The sequence below is a fragment of the Chiloscyllium plagiosum genome, unplaced genomic scaffold (genome assembly GCF_037043375.1).
Source record: "Chiloscyllium plagiosum isolate Xiang-an unplaced genomic scaffold, Cpla_swu_hap1 HiC_scaffold_6, whole genome shotgun sequence".
Taxonomy (NCBI): Eukaryota; Metazoa; Chordata; class Chondrichthyes; order Orectolobiformes; family Hemiscylliidae; genus Chiloscyllium; species Chiloscyllium plagiosum.
Window position 1 is genome coordinate 8,020,659 of NW_028270144.1, and position 13,027 is coordinate 8,033,685.

Sequence of the window (13,027 nt, forward strand, 5' to 3'; positions counted from 1 at the left end):
CATTTAAGAAAGAGTTGGATAGAGCTCTCAGGGATTGTGGAATCAAGGGTTATGGAGATCAGGCAGGAACAGGATACTGATTAAGGATGATCAGCCATGATCATATTGAATGGTGGTGCAGGCTCGAAGGGCAGAATGGCCTACTCCTGCACCTATCATCTATTGTTAGGTTCATCCAGCTCTGCCTCTAACACAGGCACAGTGTGTAATATTTGGTAGCTCACCTCTTGTGCCTGGAGGGTCTCGGAAGAAATTCATCCTCCTCTTCAAGTGACAAAGGCATCGACATCTGCCGTGCCCATCTCAGATTCTGAGGCATTTTCAACACTTGACAGAAAGGGAGAACCTGTGGGTTCTGGAAGAGTCGGAAAGGCTGTCAAGGATCTGGGCATGATTTGCTCCCGCACCATTTGAGAGTTTGTAGCTTTCATATGGTCCACGTGCCTGTTCAGGACATCGCACCGACCTGAACTTCATACATCACTGGGCATGACCTCACATTAACCATCCTCTTACCCATGCAGGGACATTCCCATGGTTGCTACACCAAACATCATCCCCTGAAGTAAACTGTCTGAGTTAGAGGAGTCTTGTGTCCAACATTGGTGTTCCAGGTGCCATTTCACCTCCCCCCGCCAGGTCTGGGAAGATCAGATTTAGCCTGGTGTGGAGTCTTCTCCCCATAGCAGGAGCTATCCCTGTCGTTACAGGAGGGATGGTCCTATAATCAAACAGGAACTGGTACAGTTTGATGTCCAGTGAAGCTGTTGGCTGTTTAAGCCTGCCTTCAAAGTTTGGACTGCTCTTTCTGCCACACCATTGGATGATGGATGGTACGGGGCTCTTCTTGGAGCTCTGACAACAGGTCATTAGACTCAAAATGTTAGCGTGCACTCTCTCCATGGATGCTCTCTGACCTGCTGTGATCTCCAGCATTTGTTGTTTTCAGTACAGATTCCAGCCTCTGCAGTCATTTGCTCCTATACAGTATGGAGCTGTTCTTATATATGGAATGCCATTTGACTTTGTGAAAGACTCTAATTCCCGGCTGGTAAATGATGGCCCGTTTCCTGTGACTAAAATGTCTGGAGCCCGTGTATTGCAAAACATGCTCACAGCTTTTCCATCATCGTCCCCATGTTTGACAAATGAACTCTATGCATGTCCAGCCACTTTGAGTGAATGTTCACATCATTAAGAATATATAGCCCATGAAATGACCTGCATAGTCGACGTTTAACCCCGTGTCCAAGGTTCACCTGGCCATTCCCACAAACATGAGGGAGCTGAAGGTAATGTCTGTCCATATTGGTACTCTGGGTACTGCTCCACCTACGCGGCTATGTCTGTTTCCAATCCTGGCCACCAGTCATAACTTCTCACCAACATCTCCATTTTGGAGACCCCTGGATGTTGCTGGTGTAGTTCAGCCAGTATCTGGGTGGCAACATTTGCTCAGGCCAATCACTCTTGCTCCCCAAAATAATACGCCATCCTCTACTGTGATCTGGTCTCTCTGGGTCCAAAAAGGTTTCAATTCTGGTTATGGTGGCCCTTTGGTTTCCCCCATTACCACCAGCTGTCTTAGTTTTATCAGGATTGGATCGTTCTGTGTGCAAAGTCTGATATTGTCAGTTGTGACTGGATGGACGTCCGGGAAATTTAAAACCATTCTGGACTCTTCCAGTTGTGGTACCACCGGTGGTGTATCTACCAGGGGGAGGCGGCTCAATGCATCTGCATTAGCTGGTTGGCCTCTTGGATGGTGTTCCAATGTGTAGTCAAACACCATTAGTATTAGAGCCCACTGCTGAATTCAGCCTGAAACTATGGGCAGCACTGCCTTGTCCGCTTGAAGTAGATCCAGCAGGGGTTTATGGTCCGTTATTATTACAAATTTGCCCTTAAAGGCTTTGGTGGAACTTCCTGACTTCAGCCAAGCCTTCCTTCTTTATTTGGGTATATTACAATCTGCATTAACCAAACTCCTGGATGCATACGCTACTGACTGTCCCTCTCCGTTGGGCCACCTTCCCTGACGCTGTACAGGGAGGCATTGCCCTGTCAACGCCAAGTCTCGCTTGGGATTATTGTGTGTCAACACCTCCACTATTTGATTTGATTTGATTCATTGTTGTCACATGTAAGTACAGGAAAAGTTTTGTTTTGTGAGCAGCGCAAGTAGACCATAACAAACAAGGACATGCAGCTCACACGGTGCTTGGACAGAGCGAGGCGTACAAGGTTATGGCTGCACAGGAGGTGCACAAAAGGTTAGCATCACATTTGAAATTAGAGAGTCCGTTCAGCAGGGAAGAAGCTATTCTCGAACCCGTTGGAACAGGTGTGCAGGATTCTGTATCTTCTGTCTGATGGAAGAGTAGGAAGAGTATATAATCAGAGTGGGAGGGGTTTCTGATAATGTTGGCAGCCCTTCCATGGCAACAAGTAGTATAGATGGAGTCCATGTCTGGAAGGTTGGCTTCTGTGATGGTCTGGGCTGTAGTTTCTTCGGGTCTTGGGCAGAGCAGTTGCCATATCAGGGCATGATGCACCAAGATAGAATGCTGTCTATGGTGTACCTTAAAAGTTGGCCAGGGTCCTTATGGACATGCCGAATTTCCTTAGCCTCCTGAGGAAGAAGAGGCGTTGTTGTGGCTTCTTGACTGTCACTGTATGCAGGAAGTCTGGGATATATTGTTGGTGATCGTCACTCACAGAAACTTGATACTCTCAACCGTCACCACCCCAGCTACATTGATTGAGTGGGGCGTCTTCTCCTCCTCCTTTCTTCCTGAAGTCAATGATTAATTTTTTATTTCGCTGAAATGGAGAGAGAGATCATCATCATTGCACTATGACACCAAGCCCTCTGTCCCCTTCCTGTATTCTGACTCATCTTGGTTTGATATCCGGCCTACAACGGTGGTGTCATAGTGATCATATGAAATTTGGCCACACAGTCACGGGTGAAAGTGAGGACTGCAGATGCTGGAGACCAGAGTAGTGTGTGTGGAGCTGGAAAAGCACAGCAGGTCAGGCAGCATCCGAGGAGCAGGAGAATTGACATTTCAGGTATAAGCCCTTCATCAGGAATGAGGTCATGGGTGTACAGGGTGTACAGCAGGAAGCTAAGTATGCATCCTTGAGGGGTACCAGTGTTGAGGATTACCTTAGGAGGATGAGAGCTGTTTCTTCTCTTCCCTGAAAGCTACAGCTTGGCTATGTGACCATTTCCAAATCTGACCCCTCTTTTTTAAAAACAAAAGTTGATGAACAGGTGTCAGGACGGAGGCCAGGTTATGTATGAACTTTGTGTAATAATTGACCAGCCCAAGCAAAGACCTACGCTCAGACTGTGCACCATTGATCACCCTCACTTTATCTTCCAATGGTTGTAATGCAGACTTGTCAACTCTTTAGCCAAGTAGGTCACTTGAAACACACCTGAAAAACGTCTGGGTGTTAAATTAGGACTTCGCTCAGGCAGCCATTTTCTTCTCGAAAAATGTTGAGCCAATCAGGGTGAATCTTTCTCGATCAATTTCGGCCCCATCAAGTTTGGGCTCGAGCCTTTCACGACAATCAGTGGAACTGAGCCAACTGTTTCTCATAAGCGAATAGAACTGAAATTGTACCCTTAATTTGAAAACGTTCCTCGATATAGGTGCTCAGTCTAGCCGAGGTCTTGTGCAAACTTAAGGGTTGAAATCCAGAGTGAAGTATGTTAAAAACTGGTCGTATGATCACTGAAATAGCCGCACCAATATCAACCTCCATTAGAACAAGGTGACCATTTCACCAGACATTTATTTTGATTGGTTCTGATTTGAATGTTGCTAAGCAATTGGAAGTTCCAATCCAGACATATGTGGACTTTCCAGGGTGTGCCCTCTTCCGGATATTGGGCTCTGAGTTCTCTTACTCAATTTCGGTCCAGTGGGACTCTTTTCTGACTTGAGTTCAATACCAGCAGCAGCTACAATGGCTTGCCAGCTCAAAACCTAAGAAAATTTTAATCATTTGACCGAGCCTTGGCTTTGTTTTGGGGTTTTAATGCAGGCTGACTGAGTGACCCTCTGTTCAGGATGTGTCCTGAGTGAGACTATGCAATTGCCTTCACTCTAGTGGTTTTCCCGAAGCTGAGTCGATCTGGCGAGGGTGTCCAGTTCCATCAGAACACCCTGCAACTCATGCTCCACTTGCTGCACTTTCCAATGATAAAGCCAGTTGCAACGCCAGTGTGAAGTCCAGTTGGGCTTCAGCTAGTAGGTACTTTTCCATGTTTACATTATTAATCCCACATACCAAATAGTCCCTCAGCATCTCATTAAAGATTAAACCAAAGGCACATGCCTTTGCCAATTGTCTTAACCTGGTCAAAAGTCCCAATATGGATTCCCCTAAATTGCAGAGTAAAACCTGATGGAATCTCAAAATTAGAGGAAGCTTGGGGGTCACAATATTCCTTTGTTAAGTCCCTCAACTCTTGAAAGGTTTTAGTGTCTGGTGCTGTGGGTCCACAAGCTGTCGGAAGAATTACTCATTGTTTTTCATCTGCTCTGGTGTCATTTGCCCAGAAAAAGTTAAAAATCACACAACACCAGGTTATAGAGTCATAGAGATGTACAGCACGGAAACAGACCCTTCAGTCCAACCTGTCCAAGCTAACCAGATATCCCAACCCAATCTAGTCCCACCTGCCAGCACCCAGCCCATATCCCTCCAAACCCTTCCTATTCATATACCCATCCAGGTACCTTTTAAATGTTGCAATTGTACCAGCCTCCACCACTTCCTCTGACAGCTCATTCCATACTCGTACCATTCTCTGAGTGGAGAGGTTGCCCCTTAATTCTCTTTTATATATTTCCCCTCTCACCCTAAACCTATGCCCTCTAGTTCTGGACTCCCTGACCCCAGGGAAAAGACTTTGCCTATTTACCCTATCCACGCCCCTCATGATTTTATAAACCTCGATAAGGTCATCCCTCAGCCTCCAACACTCCAGGGAAAACAGCCCCAGCCTGTTCAGGCCCTCCCTATAGCTCAAATCCTCAACCCTGGCAATATTCTTGTAAATCTTTTCTGAACCCTTTCAAGTTTCACAACATGTTTTCCGACAGGAAGGAGACGAGAACTGCACGCAGTATTCCAACAGTGGCCTAACCAATGTCCTGTACAGCTGCAACATGACCTCCCAACTCCTGTACTCAATACTCTGACCAATAAAAGAAAGCATACCAAACGCCACCTTCACTATCCTATCTACCTATGACTCCACTTTCAAGGAGCTATGAACCTGCACTCCAAGGTCTCTTTGCTCAGCAAAACTCCCTCGGACTTAACCATTAAGTGTATAAGTCCTGCTAAGGTTTGCTTTCCCAAAATGCAGCACCTTGCATTTATCTGAAATAAACTCCATCTGCCACTTCTCAGCCCATTGGCCCATCTGGTCCAGATTCTGTTGTAACCCTCTTCGCTGTCCACTACATCTCCAATTTTGGTGTCATCTGCAAATTTACTAATTATACCTCTTATGCTCACATCCAAATCATTTATTTAAATGACAAAAAAGTAGAGGACCCAGCACCGATCCTGTGGCACTCCACTGGTCACAGGCCTCCAGTCTGAAAAACAGCCCTCCACAACTACCCTCTGTGTTCTACCTTTGAGCCAGTTCTGTAAACAAATGGCTGGTTCTCCCTGTATTCCATGAGATCTAACCTTGCTAATCAGTCTCCCATGGGGAACCTTGTCAAACACCTCACTGAAGTCCATATAGATCACATCTACCGCTCTGCCCTCATCAATCTTCTTTGTTACTTCTTCAAAAAACTCAATCAAGTTTGAGAGACATAATTCCCCACGCACAAAGCCATGTTGACTATCCCTAATCAGTCCTTGCCTTTCCAAATACATGTACATCTTGTCCCTCAGGATTCCCTCCAACAACTTGCCCACCACCGACGTCAGGCTCACTGGTCTATAGTTCCCTGGCTTGTCCTTACCACCTTGCTTAGACAGTGGCACCATGTTAGCCAACCTCCAGTCTTCCGGCACCTCACCTATGACTATCGATGATACAAATATCTCAGCAAGAGGGCCAGCAATCATTTCTCTAGCTTCCCACAGAGTTCTAGGGTACACCTGATCAGGTCCTGGGGATTTATCCACCTTTAACCGTTTCAAGACATTCAGCACTTCCTCCTCTGTAATATGGACATTTTGCAAGGTATCACCATCTATTTCCCAACAGTATATGTCTTCCATATCCTTTTCCACAGTAAATACTGATGAAAAATACTCGTTTAGTATCTGCCCCATCTCCTGCGGCTCCACACAAGGGCCACCTTGCTGATGTTTGAGGGGCCCTATTCTCTCCTTGGTTACCCTTTTGTCCTTAATGTATTTGTAAAAACCCTTTGGATTTTCCTTAATTCTATTTGCCAAAGCTATCTCATGTCCCCTTTTTGCCCTCATGATTTCCCTCTTAAGTATATTCCTACTGCCTTTATACTCTTCTAAGGATTCACTTGATCTATCCTGTCTGTTCCTTACATACATTTCCTTCTTTTTCTTAACCTAACCCTCAATTTATTTAGTCATCCAGCATTCCCTATACCTACCAGCCTTTCCTTTCGTCCTGACAGGAATATACTTTCTCTGGATTCTCGTTATCTCATTTCTGAAGGCTTTCCAATTTCCAGCTATCCCTTTACCTGCGAACCTCTGCCCCCAGTCAGATTTTGAAAGTTCTTGCCTAATACCATCAAAATTGGCCTTTCTCCAATTTAGAACTTCAACTTTTAGATCTGGTCTATTCTTTTCCATCACAATTTTAAGTATTTATACTCCAACAGGTTTAATTGAAAACACTAGCTTTGGGAACACTGCTCCTTCATCAACCACCTGATGAAGAGCGACACTCCAAAATCTAGACACTCAAACTCTAGACACTCAAAATCTGGTGTTGTGTGATCTTTAACTTTGTACACCCCAGTCCAACACCAGCAACTCCATATCATGACCAGAAAAACAACACATTCTTTCCACATACTGGGCCCAGTTTTCGATGGCAGGATCGAATGATGCCAGAAATGCTGACCCCAATGCACCGACTGTTGACAGTGAATTTCTTCAGGAATGTGCTTTTTTCTCATCGCCACCGAAATATTTGCACAGAGGCTGGTATCCCATCACCGAGTCACCCTGTATTTACTGATGGAGAGTTATTGACTCTGACCCAGCTCCCTCAGAGCTAGCTCTCAGAGTGAACAGAACCTCTGACATTCCTGTTTATATTTTTCAGCCAGGGCTCCCTAACTGCCCCAGTCCAATCAGGGAACTCATATTCTGAGGTCCATCTGGCTGACATCATGACAATCACGACACTATGATCTCTCTTAAATATGTGTTTTCTTAAATATTTTAAGTTGTGTCTGAAAAACGTTGACACATTCAACCTTGTACTGTCCTTGGGTGCTCTTCTGAAACTGGGCAATCTCTGATCCTCCAGCTTTCACTGGAAGCTACTGACTGGCCTTAGAGACAGAACCTGTCTCAATGCCAATTAAGGGGTCACCTCACTTGAAAATTATAACTTTAATTAGTTTCCCAGGGAGTATGTTTCTGACAACTCATATTCCTGTTGCTGTTGAGAAAATTCAGCATCTCTCTCCTCCGTTTGGCATGCTGCACTTCCCCCCCCCCCAACCCTATCACATTTGAAAAAGCTGCCAAGAAGAAGAAAACTACAATGCCTTCACAGTAAACCTGGCAAACAAAGTGGTCAATGTCTCTGGCAGCACTCATCATATGGCTGTCTGTGATGATCCTGCTAATGTTCCTGCCTTGTATAAAGAAATAACTTTTGGCACTTTTTTTGTCAGTCCAGACAGCTGGCCAGCCTATTAATAAAGTATGTTGTGAAGTGTAGACAGTACAACATTGAAAACAAGGTAGCCAATTCTCAGAGCTAGATTTTATTAACTGCAATGTTATGATCCATGTAGAGACCTACAAAAAGGAAAGGAACCCTCACTGTACCAATGGAAATAATGCCGCTGGACAAGATTTCACTAATGAAAACTTTTACTGCAATAAACAAACTAAAATCAATATTTTTCAATTACTAATGAACAGGTGAAGAAGTGTATTTTAAAAAAGGATACATTTAATTCTAAATAGTTTATATAACAAGATACACTTGACATAGTTACAAGCATTCACTGTTTTCTGTATGAATTTAACATCATCGGTATTCTCTATATTTTTCCAAACTGGTTTTAATTTTGTTGAATTTTTCATTTTCCATGGAACCATTCCAGCTTAAGTTACATTAATCAACAAAATGTTCCATCCAAAGTCCCATGTAATGGCTACCAACAAGATGCACATCTAATGAACAGTCTCTCATTGGATCATCACAGTCCTTATGGAACAGAATCTCCAGAGACTCACTTCTATGACCCCTTTGATTGGTTTGGTGTGCTTAGGCACCCCTTCAACATTTATAACAATCTTTATAAAGACTGAAATCTGAAAAAAATTAATTCAAAATTCCATCTAATAGCTGAATGCATGTCACAAGGGATCATGCCTTAAGGCCTTTAATGTCACAAAGATGAAAAACATCAGTTTTAAATCAGGTAACAAACACAATCCTTTTTGCACAATTAAAACAAAAGTTCACAGATAAACTCTACATTGTCCTCTAAAGAAATATGAAAATGTTTCCAGAGTCTATCCAAGGTAGTCTTACTGTTTTCTTTTATTGTATTTCCTTTTCAGCCTGGAAACTCAATGTCAGAACTGTCACAGAGCATAGAAACAGGCCCTTCAGCCTACCATGTCTATGCTGACCAACAAACTCCAACTACATTAATTGCATTTTACCTACCCTTAGCCCACAGCCTACTATGCCCTAGCATTTTAAGCATTCATCCACATACTTTAAGACGTTGTAAGCGAATTACCTCGACGACCTTCTCAGGCAGCACGTTCCATATTTCTACAATTGTCTAGATGAAAATATTCCCTCATTTCCACTCTAAACCACCTCCTCCTCATATCAAAATTAAGCCGTCCTGGTCTTAGACATGCCTGCCATGGGGAAGACATTCTCCCAATCCACTTTGTCGAGACCTCTCATAATTTTGAATACCTCAATCAGATCCCTCCTCAGCTTCCGAGGTTCCACAGCAAACAAACCCAGTCTCTCTTCATATTTGAGGCTTTTCATTCGTGGCACCAGCCTGGTAAATCTCCTCTGCACCGTCTCCAGTTCAATCACATCCTCCCAACAGTAAGGCAACCAGTTCTTGATTCTAGTCAATAGGCTTCTACCCTGTTCAAGATCTTGACATCATTTCTCATGTAAGATGCCAGAAATTATCACAATTTTTCAGCTTGGCCTCAGCAATTGATTCATAAAACTTTAGTTTAATCTTTTTTATATTACGTGCCTTTATTGATAAAGCTCTGACTTCTATATTTTTCTTCAACAGGTTTATGAACTTGACAGAACTGTTTTATTCCTGAAAGCCAATTAGTGAAGGATATAACTGGAATCAATATTTTCACAGTTATGTTTACTTACAGAAGTACATCATACAAACATAGGATTCCAGTCCAAGATGGCGGCAGGGTAGAATGCTCCAGCTGGAACTCCTCTGCTCCAACCGTTCTTTTGCTGCTTTCTTTCCATCTTCCAACTGTCTACTTACTCGGAGGGGAATGGAGGAATTCATTCCCGGATCAGAGGTTGGTACAGGAGGCAAGGCCCAGAGGAGAGTCACGGACCGGAGGGCGTAGCAGGGAGGGGCGTCCCAGCCCAGAGGGCGTAGCGGGGAGGGCGTCGGGGGAAGGGGAGCCCCTTACAGACTGGAGGTGAGGCCTTGAGATTTGAAGCCCAGTGCGATCTGGAGGCTCAGTGCTGGCACGGACGGGGGCGAAAGGACTGTCAATAGAGTACTTTTTTTTCCCCTCTATGTTGTACTTTTATTTATTACTCTTGCAATTCTGTACCAATTACTTAACTACCTGTACCTAGGTATCTTGTACCTCAGATGGCACAATAAGCGGTGATATTGCAAACTTTTCACTGCACACATTCAAGTCTGTGACAACGAAGCTAACTCTAACCTCTGTACCTAATGACCAAAGTTCAGTATCTACCTACCTATCAGCAGGGGCTCAAGTCAATCACCAGTTAATGCCCACCATCTGCATATTGTTAAATACAATTAATATGCAACTGACAATGGCATATTCAAAGTTCTGTGCATGCACCCCATAAGCCTCTTTAATTCCAAACTCTTTAACATTGTACTGTTTATTTTATATCGTCTCTGCTCATTCTTGCTCAGACAAAGGGGACTATTTATTTTGTCTTGTCACGTTTTTCATTGAAGTAACTTCATTCATTTTCCTTGTATTCCAAGGTTGCCTTTTCAACCTCTTATTTTTGTTACCTTTCTTGCTATTGGTGCAGGGCGTCTTGCTGTTGATTGCAATGGTATGAAAGAGAATGAGTACAAAAAAAAAGAGAACAAACCAACCTGAAAGTGTGATGTCCGTTCCAATAACTTGCTCTTCGGCAACATCCAGTGAGCTGTCATTAATCATTCCATTAGTTTCCTCATCACAAGAAAGACCAGAATAGTCTTGCAGCAGGTTTGCATTGGGTACTTGCTCCACAATGACAGCAGGGAAAATACAAGAACCACTGAGCTGCAGGGAAGAAAATTACAAATGAGTTGTATGGTTAGAAGTTTAAATCCATCCTTATCATTAAGGAAAAGACTGCAGGAATGCACAGGCTGCCTAAAAATAGTTCCAATAAAAATTGCTCATAGTGGGTTGGCAGGGTCAGCCAGTGTAATACAATCCCATCAATACTACAGCTCCAGTAAGAGGTCATTTGTCCTCGGATTTATGGTTCTGCTGTCTCCACAATAGAAAATCCAGGCACCAAAGATCCCTTCTACTAAAAAGTTAAACAGTTACAGTCTAAAATATAGTGCACACTCGAAACATTGTGCTGTAATACCAGTTACTGTTACCACGTGAACATCAATGTCAAATGACTATATCTATGAAGCCAACTGTTAAGATAAGAAACGTTCCTACTTTAGAGCCAATGGGGACTCAACCACCCACTCAGTCTTCAGTTAGGAGATCAGAAATATATTCCAGTTTCAGAACGATTCCTTCTCCTTATGTATCATATTAGGTCTTAAAACAAATTGCTTTCTAACTTGTAAGACTGAACTGAAGAGTCATTTTTTAAAACTTTTGCAGTGGAAATAAATAATTATGCTCCTCTGTAAAAATGTTTTAGTCTATTGCAATCACACTCTAATATTCAAATTTGATAAATAATTAACATCTCATCTCTGTTATGAAATCAACATCTATTTAAGAATATGTGTACACAGTAATAAAATGTCAAAAAGGAGACATATCGTGAAGTCAGAGATAAAGTTCAGACTAAAGTTCCATTAATGAATGGTCAGAAAAATAGACAACAATACTTTGGGAGAAATAAGATTTCAGGAGAGGGGACAGGTGCACTTCAGCTTCTCTTGTTTATGGTTTGAAACAAGAGAGCTTAATGAAGTTGTTTCAACTGTGACATATGTCAGAAGGGAGAGCATTTGTTTCCCACTCCAGAGATTTGAGTGCCAAGTCTAGGCTTACATTCCTTGATACTAGACTGGAGTGTCAGCCCAGATTACATCTTCAACTTGCTGCATCAAAAGGTTGTTATAACGTTGGAATTGCTGTGTTTTGGATGAGGTCTAAACCAGGATTCCATCTCGACTGGATCCTATGAACACTCCAGCTGACATCACTGAACAGATATTCTGGTCATTATCTGACTGCTGTTTCTGGGAGCTTCCTGTGCACGAATTGGTGAATGTTACACAGACAATCAAAGCTTAAAAGTAATTCTGTAGCTGTAAAACATTTGAGGCATCTTGGAGATTATGAAAGGGCCAATATAAATGCAGTAGAAATGAAAAAAGGCTGGAAAAACTCAACATTTGCAGCGAGAAACAGACAAAGTGTTTCAGGTCAATAACCTTTCATCAGGACTGCAAGTCTTTGATTTAGAAAATTGTCCCAACAACACTGTCACGTCAACTGTTTGTGTTCAGTAAAAGAAATACTGCTGACTAGGCATTCTGTTTGTGGCCATTGCTTTCACATTGCTGACTACCAACTTGGTACTAAAATTGCCAAAAATCATGGCATACAAAGTTTTTTTTTCTAAACAATACCACAAACTATAATACTTCCACAACAACACCAATACAACCTGAATGCACATGCACTTGAACAAAGGCTTCTGCAATACATCAAAGGATATTTGTATTCATTAAAAACTCTTTAAAATTGAGGTTCAAGAACATTCCCAGTTCCGTCTATCCAATAGTGACGTCAAAAATGGGTATATTCTCAGGAAGAATGTGATTCTTCATCAAATTTTGTTTGGATGACAAAAATATCATCTCCCAAATCGTACTTTATTTTCTAAAATCTATATCTTACTCTGTGTTTGGAAGAGTTTTCCAAAAAGCTGCTTTTTAAAAAATATATTGTAGTTACCTGTGACTATACAAATACAAACATTATGTGGACTTACCGGTGTTGAATTGGGATGGACAAGATCAGAAGTCACACAACACCAGGTTATAATCCAATGGGTTTATTTGAAATCACAAGATTTCGAAGCGCTATTCCTTAATCAGATGGAGTGCTGACTTGTGATTTCAAATAAACCCGTTGGACTATAACTAGTGTCATGTGACTTCTGACCAAATGCAAAAATGATGAATACAAAAACAAAGACAAATTTAAAAACAAATTTAAGGAAAAATAAGACAGGTTGAAGAGATTTGACGTTAACATTGCTAAACATACTCTTCATAGCTCACTGAAGATGAATAAAGAATAATTTAGAACACCAAACTATGACAATACTACGAGTGTCAGTAAATGAAGTCGCCTTTGAAACACT

General features: G+C 42.4%; 1 protein-coding gene across 5 annotated transcripts in view; it reads right to left on the reverse strand.

Moving 5' to 3' along the window:
- The window catches only part of LOC122550440 (ETS-related transcription factor Elf-1-like), a 142,999-nt gene that overhangs the window by 65,293 nt on the left and 64,679 nt on the right, over window positions 1–13,027 (reverse strand). For 4 of the 5 annotated variants that reach the window (XM_043691174.2, XM_043691175.2, XM_087987871.1 and 1 more), the window contains exon 3: window positions 10,563–10,734. In XM_043691174.2, the coding sequence (XP_043547109.2) occupies window positions 10,563–10,734 (172 nt within the window). Of the gene's footprint in view, window positions 1–224; window positions 374–10,562; window positions 10,735–13,027 lie in introns of those variants that run through there. The other variant, XM_087987872.1, reaches the window with a different exon arrangement.